The sequence below is a fragment of the Hyla sarda genome, chromosome 7 (assembly GCF_029499605.1).
Source record: "Hyla sarda isolate aHylSar1 chromosome 7, aHylSar1.hap1, whole genome shotgun sequence".
Lineage (NCBI taxonomy): Eukaryota > Metazoa > Chordata > Amphibia > Anura > Hylidae > Hyla > Hyla sarda.
The window spans coordinates 58563345-58581105 of record NC_079195.1 but is presented as its reverse complement, the minus strand read 5'-3'; the positions used below and the strand labels follow the sequence as shown (position 1 = coordinate 58581105).

The 17761-nt window shown below is 47.4% G+C and overlaps 1 protein-coding gene across 1 annotated transcript in view; it reads left to right on the top strand.

Moving 5' to 3' along the window:
• LOC130283129 (alpha-2-macroglobulin-like protein 1) overlaps positions 1-17761 on the top strand; it is a 266692-nt gene that overhangs the window by 197206 nt on the left and 51725 nt on the right. The window contains exons 18-21 of the mRNA XM_056532319.1: positions 13453-13672; positions 14641-14761; positions 16105-16244; positions 16885-16936. Coding sequence (XP_056388294.1) covers positions 13453-13672; positions 14641-14761; positions 16105-16244; positions 16885-16936 — 533 coding nt within the window. The remainder of the gene's footprint in view (positions 1-13452; positions 13673-14640; positions 14762-16104; positions 16245-16884; positions 16937-17761) is intronic.

Genomic DNA, 17761 nt, shown 5'->3' with positions numbered 1-17761 from the left:
AGCATAGATGTCACCCAGATTAGGCAGCATAGATGTCCCCCAGATTAGGCAGCATAGATGTCCACCAGATTAGGAGTTTAGTTGTCCACCAGATTACGAGCATAGTTGTCCCCCAGATTAGGCAGCATAGATGTCCCCCAGATTAGGAGCATACTTGTCCCCCAGAGTAGGCAGCATAGATGTCCCCCAGATTAGGAGCATAGTTGTCCGATAGATTAGGCAGCATAGATGTCACCCAGATTAGGCAGCATAGATGTCCCCCAGATTAGGAGTTTAGTTGTCCCCAAGATTTGGAGCATAATTGTCCCCCAGATTAGGCAGCATAGATGTCCCCCAGATTAGGAGCATACTTGCCCCTAAGAGTAGGCAGCACAGATGTCCCCCAGATTAGGAGCATAGTTGTCCCCCAGATTAGGCAGCATAGATGTCACCCAGATTAGGCAGCATAGATGTCCCTCAGATTAGGAGCATAGACGTCACCCAGATTAGGCAGCATAGATGTCCCCCAGATTAGGTGCATACTTGTCCCCCAGAGTAGGCAGCATAGATGTAACCCAGAATAGGCAGCATAGATGTCCCCCAGATTAGGAGCATAGTTGTCCCCCAGATTAGTCAGCATAGATGTCCCCCAGATTAGGAGCATACTTGTGCCCCTGAGTAGGCAGCATAGATGTCCCCCAGATTAGGAGCATACTTGTCCGCCAGATTAGGCATCATAGATGTCCACCAGATTAGGAGCATAGTTGTCCCCCAGTTAAGGAGCATAGTTGTCCCCCAGATTAAGCAGTATAGATGTCACCCAGATTAGGTAGCATAGATGTCCCCCAGATTAAGCAGCATAGATGTCCCCCAGATTAGGAGCATAGTTGTCCGCCAGAATAGGCAGCATACTTGTCCCCCAGAGTAGGCAGCATAGATGTCCCCCAGATTAGGAGCATAGTTGTCCCCCTGATTAGGCAGCATAGATGTCACCCAGATTAGGCAGCATAGATGTCCCCCAGATTAGGAGCATACTTGTCCCCCAGAGTAGGCAGCATAGATGTCCCCCAGATTAGGAGCATCGCTGTCCCCCAGATTAGGCAGCATAGATGTCACCCAGATTAGGCAGCATAGATGTCCCCCAGATTAGGAGCATACTTGTCCCCCAGAGTAGGCAGCATAGATTTCCACCAGATTATGAGCATACTTGTCCCCCAGATTAGGCAGCATAGATGTCCCCCAGATTAGGAGCATAGTTGTCCGCCAGAATAGGCAGCATACTTGTCCCCCAGAGTAGGCAGCATAGATGTCCCCCAGATTAGGAGCATAGTTGTCCCCCAGATTTGGCAGCATAGTTGTTCCCCAGATTAGGCAGCATAGATGTGACCCAGATTAGGAGCATAATTGTCCCCCAGATTAGGCAGCATAGATGTCCCCCAGATTAGGAGCATACTTGTCCCCCAGAGTAGGCAGCATAGATGTCCCCCAGATTAGGAGCATACTTGTCCCCCAGAGTAGGCAGCATAGATGTCCCCCAGATTAGGAGCATACTTGTCCCCCAGATTAGGCAGCATAGATGTCCCCCAGGTTAGGAGCATAGTTGTCCCCCAGATTAGGCAGCATAGTATTCCCCCAGATTAGGCAGCATAGATGTGACCCAGAGTAGGAGCATAGCTGTCCCCCAGATTAGGCAGCATAGTTTTCCCCCAGATTAGGCAGCATAGATGTCACCCAGATTAGGCAGCATTGATGTCCCCCAGATTAGGAGCATACTTGTCCCCCAGAGTAGGCAGCATAGATGTCCCCCAGATTAGGAGCATAGTTGTCCCCCAGATTAGGCAGCATAGATGTCCCCCAGATTAGGCAGCATAGATGTCCCCCAGATTAGGAGCATACTTGTCCCCCAGAGTAGGCAGCATAGATGTCCCCCAGATTAGGAGCATACTTGTCCCCCAGATTAGGCAGCATAGATGTCCTCCAGGTTAGGAGCATAGTTGTCCCCCAGATTAGGCAGCATAGTTGTCCCCCAGATTAGGCAGCATAGATGTCCCCCAGATTAGGCAGCATAGATGTGACCCGGATTAGAAGCATAATTGTCCCCCAGATTAGGCAGCATAGATGTCCCCCAGGTTAGGAGCATACTTGTCCCCCAGAGTAGGCAGCATTGATGTCCCCCAGATTAGGCAGCATAGATGTCCCCCAGATTAGGAGCATACTTGTCCCCCAGATTAGGCAGTATAGATGTCCCCCAGGTTAGGAGCATAGTTGTCCCCCAGATTAGGCAGCATAGTTGTCCCCCAGATTAGGCAGCATAGATGTGACCCATATTAGGAGCATAGCTGTCCCCCAGATTAGGCAGCATAGTTGTCCCCCAGATTAGGCAGCATAAATGTCACCCAGATTAGGCAGCATAGATGTCCCCCAGATTAGGAGCATACTTGTCCCCCAGAGTAGGCAGCATAGATGTCCCCCAGATTAGGAGCATAGTTGTCCCCCAGATTAGGCAGCATAGATGTCCCCCAGATTAGGCAGCATAGATGTCCCCTAGATTAGGCAGCATAGATGTCCCCCAGATTAGGAGCATACTTGTCCCTCAGAGTAGGCAGCATAGATGTCCCCCAGATTAGGAGCGTAGTTGTCCCCCAGATTAGGCAGCATAGATGTCACCCAGATTAGGCAGCATAGATGTCCCCCAGATTAGGAGCATACTTGTCCCCCAGAGTAGGCAGCATAGATGTCCGATCAGGAGCATAGTTGTCCCCCAGATTAGGCAGCATAGATGTCACCCAGATTAGGCAGCATAGATGTCCCCCAGATTAGGAGTTTAGTTGCCCCCCAGATTAGGAGCATAGTTGTCCCCCAGATTAGGCAGCATAGATGTCACCCAGATTAGGCAGCATAGATGTCCCTCAGATTAGGAGCATAGATGTCACCCAGATTAGGCAGCATAGATGTCCCCCAGATTAGGAGCATACTTGTCCCCCAGAGTAGGCAGCATAGATGTAACCCAGATTAGGCAGCATAGATGTCTCCCAGATTAGGAGCAAAGTTGTCCCCCAGATTAGGCAGAATAGATGTCACCCAGATTAGGCAGCATAGATGTCCCCCAGATTAGGAGCATACTTGTCCCCCAGAGTAGGCAGCATAGATGTCCCCCAGATTAGGAGCATACTTGTCCCCCAGATTAGGCATCATAGATGTCCACCAGATTAGGAGCATAGTTGTCCCCCAGATAAGGAGCATAGTTGTCCCCCAGATTAGGCAGTATAAATGTCACCCAGATTAGGCAGCATAGATGTCCCCCAGATTAAGCAGCATAGATGTCCCCCAGATTAGGAGCATAGTTGTCCGCCAGAATAGGCAGCATACTTGTCCCCCAGAGTAGGCAGCATAGATGTTCCCCAGATTAGGAGCATAGTTGTCCCCCTGATTCGGCAGCATAGATGTCACCCAGATTAGGCAGCATAGATGTCCCCCAGATTAGGCAGCATAGATGTCCACCAGATTAGGAGTTTAGTTGTCCCCCAGATTAGGAGCATAGTTGTCCCCCAGATTAGGCAGCATAGATGTCCCCCAGATTAGGAGCATACTTGTGCCCCAGAAAAGGCAGCATAGATGTCCCCCAGATTAGGAGCATAGTTGTCCCCCAGATTAAGCAGCATAGATGTAACCCAGATTAGGAGCATAGTTGTCCCCCAGATTAGGCAGCATAGATGTCACCCAGATTAGGCAGCATAGATGTCCCCCAGATTAGGAGCATAGATGTCACCCAGATTAGGCAGCATAGATGTCCCCCAGATCAGGAGCATACTTGTCCCCCAGAGTAGGCAGCATAGATGTCCCCCAGATTAGGAGCATACTTGTCCCCCAGATTAGGCAGCATAGATGTCCCCCAGATTAGGAGCAAAATTGTCCCCCAGATTAGGCAGCATAGATGTAACCCAGAGTAGGCAGCATAGATGTCCCCCAGATTAGGAGCATACTTGTCCCCCAGAGTAGGCAGCATAGATGTCCCTCAGATTAGGAGCATACTTGTCCCCCAGATTAGGCATCATAGATGTCCACCAGATTAGGAGCATAGCTGTCCCCCAGATAAGGAGCATAGTTGTCCCCCAGATTAGGCAGTATAGATGTCACCCAGATTAGGCAGCATAGATGTCCCCCAGATTAAGCAGCATAGATGTCCCCCAGATTAAGCAGCATAGATGTCCCCCAGTTTAGGAACATAGTTGTCCGCCAGAATAGGCAGCATAGTTGTCCCCCAATCAGCGCGGGCCGGTCAGAGCCAATCAAAGGGCCGTATGTGGCAAGCGGGCCGTACAATGCCCAGGTCTGCCCCAGAGGGTTTCATAGCCAACCACAATAGAGAAAATATTGTTGTAGGAGCATGGTCAATCTACTCAGACCCATCGGTCATTGGTGGCTGGAAATCCTGGTTGATCCATCCCTGATTCATCTTGACAAACGTCAGTCTCTCCACGTTTTTAGTGGACAGACGAGTTCGCCTTGGGGTGACTATGGCCCCGGCCGCACTAAACACCCGCTCTGAAGGCACACTACTGGCCGGGCAGGACAGCTTTTCCATGGCAAACTCCGCTAGTTGCGGCCATAAATCGATTTTGGCTGCCCAGAAGTCCAGCGGATCTTCAACGGTTGTTGGCAGGGTCATGTCGAGGTAAGCCACCACCTGCTGGTTAAGGTCCTGCTCCATGTCCTTCTGCTGCTGATGAGTAGCTTCACTATGCGGCTGAAGGAAGCTACTCATCAGCGACTGTAGACTCAGGCTGCTGCTGATTAAACCGGTACTGCTCCTGCCACCCCTCCCCTCCTCAGCAACCGTGGCAGTGGAAGGTGAGCGCAGAGGGCCCCCCGAGTCAGACCTGCGAGTGGATGCACCATGTGGCCGATAGGCATCGGCCAACCGACTACGTAGAAGCTACCTGAAGTAGGTCAGTTTGTCCTCCCTCTCAGTGGGTGTAAAAAAGGCCCCCATTCTGGGCCGGTAGCGTGGGTCTAATAAGGTAGAGATCCAGAAGTCATCGCGCTGACGAATTTTGACAATTCGGGGGACACTACGCAAGCAACTCAGCATGCATCGTGCCATTTGTGACAGTGACTCGCTGGGACTACCTGCCTCCATCTCCACTGCATACTGCCACAGTGTGTGTCTGGGTCCTCTGTCTCGCCTCCTTTGTAATAACCCTCCAGCTCCTCTGGCTGCTCCCGCTCCTCCTCTCCTGTCCAATGACAGAAACACCGGCCATCTCATCCACCGTAAACTGTGCTCCGCTCGGCCCCTCATCATCCTCCTCCAGTTCATCCCCCACAGGACTCATGTAGCCTTCTGATGTAGGTGCAACATCTCCATTGCCGTGACCAGCCATATTTTCAATCATTTTTTGGAGTAAATGTAGGAGTGGAATTACGTTGTTCATGGCGTAATTCGAGCGACTAACAAAAAATGTGGCTTCCTCAAAGGGCCTCAGCAAACGGCAGGTGTCACGTATGAGCTGCCACTCGTTCACATTGAAGTTACACAGGGGAGTACTCCTATCTACTTGTATCATCAAAACATCAGTGATGGCTTTTCTTTGTTTGTATAGTGTGTCCAACATATGGAGGGTGTAATTCCAACGTGTGGCAACGTCACAAATGAGACTATGTTGTGGGATACCGTTCTGACGCTGCAGCTCAAGCAAAGTGTGCTTGGCGGTGTACGAGTGGCTGAAGTGCATGCACAGTTTCCTTGCCATTGTCAGGAAGTCTTGCAAATGGGGTGTAGACTTGATGAACTTCTTGACAACCAGATTCAACACGTGTGCCATGCAGGGCGAATTGTTCACACTTCCTTGTCGCAGCGTGGCCACAATGTTCTTCCCATTGTCGGTCACCATGGTTCCCATTTCCAGATTTCGTGGAGTAAGCCATACTCGGATTTCTTCCCTAATGAACTTTAGCAGTTCCTCCCCTGTGTGACTCCGTTCGCCAAGGCAAACCATGTGAAGGATGGCTTAACACCGCTGTGCCTTACACACGTGGTACGATGAAGGGCCACCGAGATTTGGATGTGAAGTGGAGGCTGAGGACACGGGGGAGGAGGAGGAGGAGGCGCACACTGTAAAAGGACCAACTGCCTGGGAGCCAGAGCGTGGAGGAGGAAGCGGTGTGACCTGTCCAAGTTGCTGTTGTGGCTGTGCAGGAACAACATTTACCCAGTGGGCCGTAAAAGACATGTATTGTCCCTGCCCTTAGTTACAGCTCCACACGTCGGCGCTGCCGTGCACTTTTGAACACACCGACAGGCTCAAGGACTGGCCCACCTTCTCTTGTACAAGCTTATGCAGGGCTGGTACTGCCTTCTTCGCAAAGAAATGATGGCTTGGGACTGTCCACCTCAACTCGGCACAAGCCATCAATTTCCTGAAAGCTGCAAAGTCCACCAGTTGGAAAGGGAGGGACTGCAACACCAGCAACTTGGACAGGAGCACATTCAACTTCTGCGCCGTTGGATGAGTGGGCGCATACTGTTGTCTCTTGGACATGGCTTCGCCGATCGATTGTTGGCGGAATGGCTGACTACGAGCGGAAGAAGCAGGAGCGCAAGAAGGAGGGTTTGACACAATGCTCCCTTCGGCTGAGGTGGTGGAGCCTTGGCTGGATGATGGAGGGCGCGGATGGCCACTGGGTGATGCGGCAGGCTGGACCGCTATCTCGGAGCCACGGTTATCCGAGGCCGCTTTATGATGGCGAATCATGTGTTGATGCAGGGCCGTGGTGCCGAGATTGGGACCCTGGCCATGCTTTACTTTCTGCTTACAGATTTTGCATGTGACTATGCTGAGGTCCTCCGGATTCTTTATGAAGAACAACCACACCGCAGAGTAGCTGATTTTCCCACCCGCAGTTCGCACTATTTCACTGCTATTGGCGCCGTCTCCAGGAACCCCTTTTCCACTACCTCCCTGAATGGTAGCTTGGTGGTCTCCCCTTGGCACTTGGCTCCTGAATTTCCACTACTGCCACCACCACGCTGATTGCCAACCGTGCTACCGCCTTGCTGCCTCATAGACAAAGAGCAAATCTCTTCTCCTGATGATGATGAAGCCCCGGCTTCTGCACCCGGCTCCCAATTGCGATCGGCTTCATCATCATCAAAAGATGTGTGCACGTCACTGATGTCCTCCTCGTGTTCCACAACAGTGTCTGCCTCAGGACCCTGAACAATTGAAACACCGCCTTCCACGTCACTCTCCGCATCAATACTTGCCCACCTTGCGGAGCAAGGGATGCATGTCTCCTCACATTCTTGGCTGCCCATTAGATGCTGACTGTCCTCTATTACATCATCCTCACTAAATAGTGGAGCTGAACCCAAAGCATGAGATACTTCTTTGGGAGAGGGAACAGCATAGGACAAAGGCAATGGGATTACGGGGACTGCTCCCGGGCCATGCCAACTGAGGGTTGTGTCTGAGAAACCCACCGACTCTTGACTGGGGTTGTCAGATGTTGCTTGTGATGATGGGGATGAGTGTGCAAACCAATTGACGAGGAGAGATGGGTCGACGACACGAACGCTGGGTGTTAACGGGAGCTCAGGCCTATTGCTGCGACTCCTGCTGCCACTCGCCCCAAGTCTGCTGCCAACGCCTGACGTATGTAGGCCTCTGCCCCTTCTTTGTGCACATCCTGGCACTTCCCTGCCTGACATACTTAGTGCGTTTATGAGGGTATAGAACAGCAGCAGGCGATTACTTATGGCTGTCCTTTCAAAGTATATAGGCCCTAGACAGAATAACAGTTACTAAATAGTACACTCCTTTGTTGTATGTATGCCCTTTGCAATGATGAGCGCACTGTTAAGCGTATTTATACACAGAAAAAAAAGTCTTTTTTTTTGTTGTATACACCAGCCAGTGTATACTAATGTGTGGAAGAGCACTGAATTTAGCACCGAGACAGAAATACAGGTACTAAATGTCACAGTTCGGCAGGCAGGAGGTGGATCCTCTGTGTCAGAGAGGGATTGGCGTGGACCGTGTCGGTGGACCGGTTCTAAGTTGCTACTGGTTTTCACCAGAGCCCGCCGCAAAGCGGGATGGTCTTGCAGCGGCGGTAGCAACCAGGTCGTATCCACCGGCAACGGCTCAACCTCTCTGACTGCTGAGATAGGCATGGTACAAGGGATAAGGCAAGAGCAAGGTCGGACGTAGCAGAAGGTCAGGGCAGGCAGCAAGGATCGTAGTCAGGGGCAACGGCAGGAGGTCTGGAACACAGGCTAGGAACACACAAGGAAAGGCTTTCTCTGGCACAAGGGCAACAAGATCCGGCCAGGGAGTGCAGGGGAAGTGAGGTATAAGTAGGGAGTGCACAGGTGGAAACTAATCAAGGTGATTGGGCCAGGCACCATCATTGGTGCACTGGCCCTTTAAATTGCAGAGACCCGGCGTGCGCACGCCCTAAGGAGCGGGGCCACGCGCACAGGGACAATACAGATGGGGAACGGGTCAGGTACGGGGACCGAGATGCGCATCGCGAGCGGGCGCGTCCCGCATCGCGAATCGCATCCCGGCTGGGAGCAATATCGCAGCGCACCCGGTCAGCAGGTCTGACCGGAGCGCTGCGAATTAAAGAACGCTGCGAGCGCTTCGGGGAGGAGCGGAGACCCGGAGCGCTCAGCGTAACAGTACCCCCCCCCCCCTTGGGTCTCCCCCTCTTCTTGGAGCCTGAGAACCTGAGGATAAGACTTTTGTCCAGGATGTTGTCCTCAGGTTCCCAAGATCTCTCCTCTGAGCACTCAACTACAAAGGGTCCAAGATAACGTGGTCCCAGATTAAAACTGGGGACACGGAAGCGGATATACTTGGTGGAGAGCCACACAAAAACAGGATGAGTTCTTCTTTTTTCTTCGGCAAGCTTCTTCACCCGGGATGAGGCTAGTATGCGGGATTTTAGAGTCTTTTTCCAGATGGTGGCGAAGCCCCGGGAAACCACATCAACAGCGGGCACACAAGAAGGCGTGGGGGTGGGGAGGGAGGGAAGAGGGTCAAGCTTGGCACGGGGCAGAGTGTTAACAGGACGGGGGCTGTGAGGAGGAGACACAGCATAGTCCAGATAGGCCTTGGGGAGACCAGGTAAAGGGGGAGACACAGAGGTTTGACTGACGGGACTGGGAGCAGACGTGAGGCATTTTCTGTGGCAAGAAGCACCCCAGCTCATGATCTCCCCGGTGGTCCAGACAAGGGTAGAGGAGTGGCGTTGGAGCCATGGCAGACCGAGGAGGACTTCAGAGGAGCATTTGGGCAAAACAAAAAGTTCCATGCTCAAGAGCAGGGGTTCTGTGCGGTAACGCACAGTGCAGTATAGAAGTAAATCTTCTTTCTTTCTGCGGCGAGTCCTCTCTTCAGGGGTCAGGCGAGACCGATCCACTTGCATAGCCTCCTCGGCGGGAGGCACAGGGCTGGATTGAAAAGGATACTGTGAGAGAGGTGCTCCGAGCGGTGTGGCACATGGCAGGGCCTTCCCAGGCAGGAGACCACGGCAGAGTCTAGAGTCCCCATCAAATTTGTCCGGCAGGGACAAGCAGGGGTTAGGAGCGGCCGGTCGCTGCGGAGGAGTTGCAGGAGCCGGCGGAGGAGATGGTTGTTGCTGTTGCAGCTGCTGTGTCTGTGACTGAAGTTGCTGTATCTGCTGTAGCAGCTGCTGTATCTGTGACTGAAGTTGCTGTGTCACGGTGGTCAAGTATGCCAGCTGGTGATTTCGTTGGGTGATCATTAGGGATTGCTGGGCAATCACCGTGGAAATGTCGGCAAGACTTGACAGCGGCACCTCAGCGGAATCCATGGCCGGATCTACTGTCACGGTTCGGCTGGCAGGAGGTGGATCCTCTGTGTCAGAGAGGGATTGGCGTGGACCGTGTCGGTGGACCGGTTCTAAGTTGCTACTGGTTTTCACCAGAGCCCGCCGCAAAGCGGGATGGTCTTGCAGCGGCGGTAGCAACCAGGTCGTATCCACCGGCAACGGCTCAACCTCTCTGACTGCTGAGATGGTACAAGGGATAAGGCAAGAGCAAGGTCGGACGTAGCAGAAGGTCAGGGCAAGCAGCAAGGATCGTAGTCAGGGGCAACGGCAGGAGGTCTGGAACACAGGCTAGGAACACACAAGGAAAGGCTTTCTCTGGCACAAGGGCAACAAGATCCGGCCAGGGAGTGCAGGGGAAGTGAGGTATAAGTAGGGAGTGCACAGGTGGAAACTAATCAAGGTGATTGGGCCAGGCACCATCATTGGTGCACTGGCCCTTTAAATTGCAGAGACCCGGCGCACGCGCGCCCTAAGGAGCGGGGCCACGCGCACAGGGACAACACAGATGGGGAACGGGTCAGGTACGGGGACCGAGATGCGCATCGCGAGCGGGCGCGTCCCGCATCGCGAATCGCATCCCGGCTGGGAGCAATATCGCAGCGCACCCGGTCAGCAGGTCTGACCGGAGCGCTGCGAATTAAAGAACGCTGCGAGCGCTTCGGGGAGGAGCGGAGACCCGGAGCGCTCAGCGTAACACTAAATAGTACACTACTTGGTTGTATGTATGCCCTTTGTAATGATGAGCGCACTGTTAAGCGTATTTGTACGCAGGAAAAACTTTTTATTTTCATTAATACACCGGCAGGTGAATAAATTGTGGTATAACACTTAATTTAGCACAGAGAGAGAAAAAAATTTGGTATATGGTACGCTATTTGCTTGAATTTAGGCCCTTTGCAATGACAAGGCCACTGTTAAGCACATTTTTACGCAGGAAAACCTTTTTCTTCTTTAATACACCGGCAGGTGTATAACGTGTGGTATAACACTTGATTTAGCACAGAGACAGAAAAAAAGGTGGTATATGGTACGCTATTTGCTTGTATGTAGGCCCTTTGCAATGATAAGGTCACTGAAAAAGCGTATTTGTACTCAGCAAAAACTTTTTTTTCTTTAATACACTGGCAGATGTATAACATGTGGTATAACACTGAATTTAGCACAGAGACAGAGTAACAGGTGAAAAATGGTAAAAAAGCACTAAAGTCCACACTAATATGACTTATTTTTGAACAGCAGCAGGACCCAAAAGTTATATAGGGGCTGTGACATCACAGGGGTCATTGAACACTGATAGGCTGCATCTCACATGTGGTTCAGGGTCAGCCCGCCTACCTTCATTCCCGCCGCTGTTTCCCTCCCTCCCATAATCCCCTGCCCCATGTACTCACATGTGGATCCGCCATCTTAGCTCTCCAATAGCCTGGAACGCTGTAAAATGGAGTTTAATGAACCGATTCGTGCAATATAATCGCGGTGATATTCGCATTCGTTGTAAATCAAATTTTTCATGAAATTCGTAACGAATTCGGGTTTGTCAACTTCGATTCGCTCATCTCTAACAATGACATTAACTAACTCTCAAAACTGATGTAAAATTGAGACATTAGCCAGTATATCCTTATATGAAGGACATACCTGAGCCCGCACACCAACGGCAAGGTTTCTCAAATGGTACGGGACCTAACAACTAACCTTCCTGTACATGATAAGCAAAACCAGGAACCAAATTACAGCAGTATTAGGTCCGACTTGTAGACTGCTCCAAGGTTAACTCCAGTGTGACTAAGCACACATACAATGGGAGGAGGGAGAGACAGGCTACAATCCCCACCCTGGTTGGATAATATAGTGCCGGCCTAACAGGTGAAACCATAATGCTACTCAGTATCATAAAAAGGGTGCATTAGTATAAACTTTAGACATTACAGCAGCTTACAACACAACAGCTTACATTGACGTGGTCTGGAATGGCAAGAGATACTCAACCCCAGGTGCAGTTGTGCACCTAATGTTTAAATTTCATGCATCCACACGTTTATCAGGTGTAGGATGCTATTGTGGTACTTGTGACCGTCTGCAGGCATCCTCCTTTGTATGCATATTTTGCTGGGGATCGCCCATAGCAACGGACCACAAGTGCAGGAACTCCACCCCAGCGAAGGTGCATAACTGCACCTGGGGTTGAGTATCTCTTGCCATTCCAGACCACGTCAATGTAAGCTGTTTAATGTCTAAAGTTTATACTAATGCACCCTTTTTATGAACGGACCACAAGTGCAGGAACTCCACCCCAGAGTAGGTGCACAGCTGCACCTGGGGTTGAGTATCTCTTGCCATTCCAGACCACGTCAATGTAAGCTGTTTAATGTCTAATTTACAAATCTGTTTAACTTTCTGGCACCAGTTGATTTTAAAAAAAAGTTTTCCACCGGAGTACCCCTTTAATGGCTGCAGTAAAAAATCTTTTCTGCACTGCTCCCTGTTCACCAGAACGCTGATGTGACTAGGAGGTGAACTTCTGTTGGAAAAAGCTTTTCTGTGTAACACACACACAGGACCTCGGTCCTATCTCTCTGCAGTGTAATGAATGGCTGACGATTATAAAGGGCTTTGACATCACAGGGGTGGCTGGCTGCTGATAGGCTGCATCCTGCATGTGATTCAGGGTCATTACTGCCTTCTCAGAGTTCCTTGTCCCATGTCCTCACATGTGGATCCGCCATTTTAGATGCCCTGGAGCCTGGACCACACTAAATTGAGTTTAATGAAGCGAATATCGCGCAAAAGAATCGTGGCGATATTCACATTCGTTGCGAATCAAATTTTTTGATGAAATTCGTAACAAATTTGTATTCGTCAGATTCGATTCTCTCATCTCTAATTATATAATTGCTACGTTTATGCTCAGGTATATAATTCTTAGTTAAGTCACTTTTTCAAAGCTACTCTTGTAGTCATGGGAGCATCAGGGAGGTATAGAGAGGACTCAGGAGGTAAGATGCTCAGGGTACAATACTACATCAATACTACATGACAGTTCACTACAGTACATGTGTATTGCAGTACACTGTCCAAGCAATGAAGCGATGCCATAGTATAGTGACATAGGGGACTTAAAATGTAACAAAAAGTTTTGAAATAAATAAAAAGATTTCTCTGTATTGAAAATTCAAAGCAACCTTTTCCAACTTCTCAAAAGAAGAAATGCAACATAACCTGTATAGCTGCATGTCGAAATGTCTGATCTATTAAATTAGAATATAAAATACATTACATCACTAAAACTATATATATATATATATATATATATATATATATATATATATATATATTATAGAATTAATAAATGAACAACTGAAAATTCATAGTACAATAGCAAGATTAGAAAGCAGCAAAAGTAGTAACCAAATTACAGACATGGCAACAATGTAAACATATTGTATTACCAGAGTGATAGGAATCCTGTAGAGTAAACTGAAGATAGATTTTTTTTTCTGATCCCGTTGAGTTCCATGGAATCTAAACTCTGCTTGGTTTGATCTGTAGGTAGCACAGATTATATTATTTTATAATATTATTGTTCATTACAGCATTTTTCTTGTGTTACAGCTCAGAGGGACACACTGTACTGAATCGAGAGACTCCTCATACTATCACTAAGTGGGTCACTGATGCCTTCTGCTTGGGCTCATCTGGTTTTGCCAGTGTCAAGGACGTTGAGCTCACCACATTCCAACCTTACTTCGTTGACCTGATTCTACCCCAATCTGTAGTACAAGGAGAGAAATTTACAGTACAAGCCTTGGTCTACGTGAAGAAATGTATTCTGGTGTGAAATAATATATTTATTTTTGAATGTTAAAAATTATTTACACGGTGCAAATATGTCTTCATATGAGCCAATGATTTTGTGGGGGCCCATTCCTTTCTCACCCTCCCTCCACAAGTATAGAACATTGTTGTAACACCCCAACAGATGTGGACCCGCTGTGCCACTTAACAATTTGGCTTTGGGCCAAACTTGGAAGTTGAGTATAAGTGTTCACCTGGTCTTCACCCTTTATCCCACTCCAGGATGCAGAAGCTGGTCTTAGCTGCAGGGGAGACACCAGGTCGCTACCACAAGAGTAGTCCCGATTAAGTGACAGCTGGCTAAGCAAGCCAGAACACCCTGGTGTCAAGAAATATCTTTTGTAAAAATTTAAAGTTGATAAAAAATCGTTTTTTGGGGATCACGGAGGGTTGTGTATGTGTAGGCCTGGATGGTAGTAGTAGTACATTCCTTTGGTGACGATTCATGTCAGGTTGGAATACTGAATGACAAAAACTTTGTCCTCATCAAGTTCTCCATTGCGACAATGCTGCTGCAGCTCCTGCCACTTCCAGGGGTAGCTAAAAGGATAGGGACACTCCATAGCATAGTATATTGAATAAAAGTGCAATATGGAATAAAGAAGTAAAATTTCACTTACCCCAACAGGTTGTGTGCTCCATACACAACCATAGCACAGCATAGACAATAGATGGCAGTTGTTGTGCAGCCCTACCATCAGGTAACACAAAATTGGATAAAAGAACTTGCTACAGAGAGTGGTGGGTAACTCTGGCGCCGAACGGACTACACAGAAGGTAAAAGTAAAGATGCAACGCGTTTCGCAGCACGGCAGGCTGCTTCATCAGGGAAAATGCTCATGATTTTTCTAAGTGTTCAGAAAAGATGTGATGTTTAGATGACTCAAAACTTTTGGTCAAGGACAAGATAAACATTTTTTGTTTTGTTTCTTTCCATTATAACAGATTGTGGTATCATTGTCTGATTCAGAGGATCTTCGAACAGCGAACAAAATAGATCAGTCCAGATGTGTCTGTGAGGGGCATTCACACATGTTCTCCTGGGATGTTTCAGCCATAAAACCAAGTACTTGAAAAGATTTTTACATTTAAGTTTACTTACATAAAAAATATTGGACATTAGTTTTCTGCTGTTCATATAATGGGGTGTTGTTTTTCCACCTATTAGCTGGGTGATAATAAGGTCATGCACATTTCATAGTCAGATACAGGAATAGTGTACAACAGTGTATAAAGGCTGTACATCTCTGAGGGTGCCAAAGACTTCTGTATATATGGATATATTTTTATTTTAGAATTGTTTACATAATTTCATAGACAGAAAACTCAATGCAGGCCTCATTTATCTATAAAGGAGGTAAAGGAGAGCTCTTTTTTGCTACCTAGACCTTGGTAACATAGTAAAATAATTTATAAGGTCCATCGTGTTCAACCTAAAACCATGCTGTGTTGATCCAGAGGAAGGAAAAAAAACAAAAACACGAGGCTGATGTAGATTACCCCATGGCAAAGGAAACATTCCTTCCTGACTTCATGGTGGTATAAAGCTAGAGTCAGCACAGAGATTAGCTTAAAGGAGATGTCCAGTGCAGACTTTTTCTATTCCGTTGTTCCCGGGCTGCAAAAAAAGACAAAACAAACTTTCACTTACCTCCATATGTTCCCCCGGAGCTCCGCAACAGCTAATCGGTCAGCCGGGTTATTTACTTCCTTCTTCCTTTAGCCCGGAACGTCACACGGCGCTTCAGCCTATCACCGGCCGCAGCAATGTCCTGCCTCGGCCAGTGATAGGCTGAAGCACCATGTGAGGTACCGGGCCTTAGGAAGTAGGAAGTAAACAGCCCGGCCGACCGATCAGCTGTTGCGAAGCTCCGGGGCAACATATGGAGGTAAGTGAAAGTTTGTTTTGTCTTTTTTTTGCGGCCCGGGCAGGACGGAATAGAAAAAGTCTGCGCTGGACATCTCCTTTAATAAGAGCAAAGAAAACTATTGAGAAAACCCATCTGATTAAAAAGTAAAGAACCAAAGCCAGAAGCTAGAGTCTTCTTGAAGGTCATCTACCCATACAAGTGAATTTTCTATATTTTTCTATGAACATCTAAAAGTACAACTCAGAGTATCTGATTATCTAGTACATACAAAGGCCCATAGATGCTGGATTAAGAAAAGTCTCTATAGTTGAGAAACACAAAATACATCTTTATTCAGAAGGTATTTTTTCTGCTACTAAAATTAATGTTTTGAAGCCATTTGGCAACTGGAGCAACTGCAGATTAAAAAATAAAAAAATAAAAACAGGAGTACTAAAACCGGGAATTTTAATAACATAGTTATAATAATAAAACATATTCTATGAAGTTCTCCATATTATGTGTAAGAAGAGTAAAAAGGTGGTACTTTATCTTTCAGATACAGTAAAGATTCATGTCAACAGTGGATCTATAGAAGTGGAGGGAGACTGTAAACAGGATGTACTAGCAAAACAGGATGTACTAGCGATTGGAGAAGATCACAGAAAAGACTCTGTGGAAAAAACAATTGTGGTAAAGGTAAGGTACATTAGCTACAATATATAGTGTACTGATAAAATTCTAGTTTTATTTGAGGACTTTAGTAACTGCAATCTCTTATACAGCCATGCTGGGTTACCAAGCACTGGGCAATGTACAGGTTTCTTTTGGGGCAATGTACAGTACATTCAGCAGCCAGTCTTAGCTTGGATGGTTTCCTAGGTGGAACCTTATCTTGTTATCTCCCCACTCTTTATGGTGAACCAAATAGTGCCCAAATAATATAGTCATCTCATATATAATAACATTGCCAGATAGTGTCCAACAACACTCCCCTACCACATGAAAATAGAGTATAGGTATGGGCACTAATTATGAGATTGGGGTTCAAGCTCCAGTTGCTCCAGATAGGCAGGACAACAAGGACAGTGGAATCACTTTCAGTGTCTGTGATCCCCATTTATTATTACTAAGAGACTGCACCCTGTGTGATGTTACAGGTCACACACCCCTACGGTCAGCCATATGCTTCAGTTACTTCATGGTTTCCGATTGTCAGGATAAACCATGAATATCTGATTGGCAAGGTGCCAAGCCGCTGTTCGGCACCTACTGTTCATTTCCATTCCCTTTAAACAAATACAAACTGTATATAAAATGTTTTTATTTTATATTTTAGCCAAGAGGATATGAAGATGAAAAGACAAAGACGTTCTTACTTTTACCATCAGGTAACTAAAAATGAGAACATGAGCAAAGGCAAAAACAACTGCAGAGCACAAAGATTCCCCATTTACAAATCTGCATAATATGAAAACTGTACAGTAGCTATTTAATACAGAACCTTCTATATTATATAGATTACATTATATTATATAAATTAATAGGGTGTTGAGCCGTTCACCATCTAAAGGACTAACCGATATCTAATAAGGACCAAATAGAGTAAAGAGTAAGTATTGTGCCCTGTTGTGTTGCTTATAGCCTAAAAAGATACATAAAAAGATAGAAGACTGTTGGAAGAAAAATACCACCTGGCATATTTAGTCTGCCCTTATATTATTTCCTTATTATTTCGGTCTTAGAATAGATATATGTTTGTGCCAGACATACTTACATTTACTTACTGTAGATTTACCAACCACATCTCCTGGAACTTTGTTCCCCCGACTAACCTTAGATTGTGCCCCCTTGTTCCTGTGTTAAGATTTTTATTTATAACATTTCCCTCTTGAACCTTATATAAGCATTTACTGTCATTAAAATAAACTTTTGACATGTCAAAACGTATGATCAGTCAGTGTCTCAGTGTTGGGATCCCCTGACTTCTAGATAGAGCTGGAAGGCGTGCGCCACTGTGCCCATCTCTTCTCTTACTGCTCAGTCTGACATAAACTTACAATGGAACCTGTCTCCTTCAATGAGGCAAGCTTGGGAGAGAAACACATAGCCACATTTATTCTTCTGGGTCTAAATAGCAATCTGCGAAGTTCTCAGCACTGAGACACCAACCGATCAAAACTTCTGATATGTCTGAATGACATTAACAGTGAACA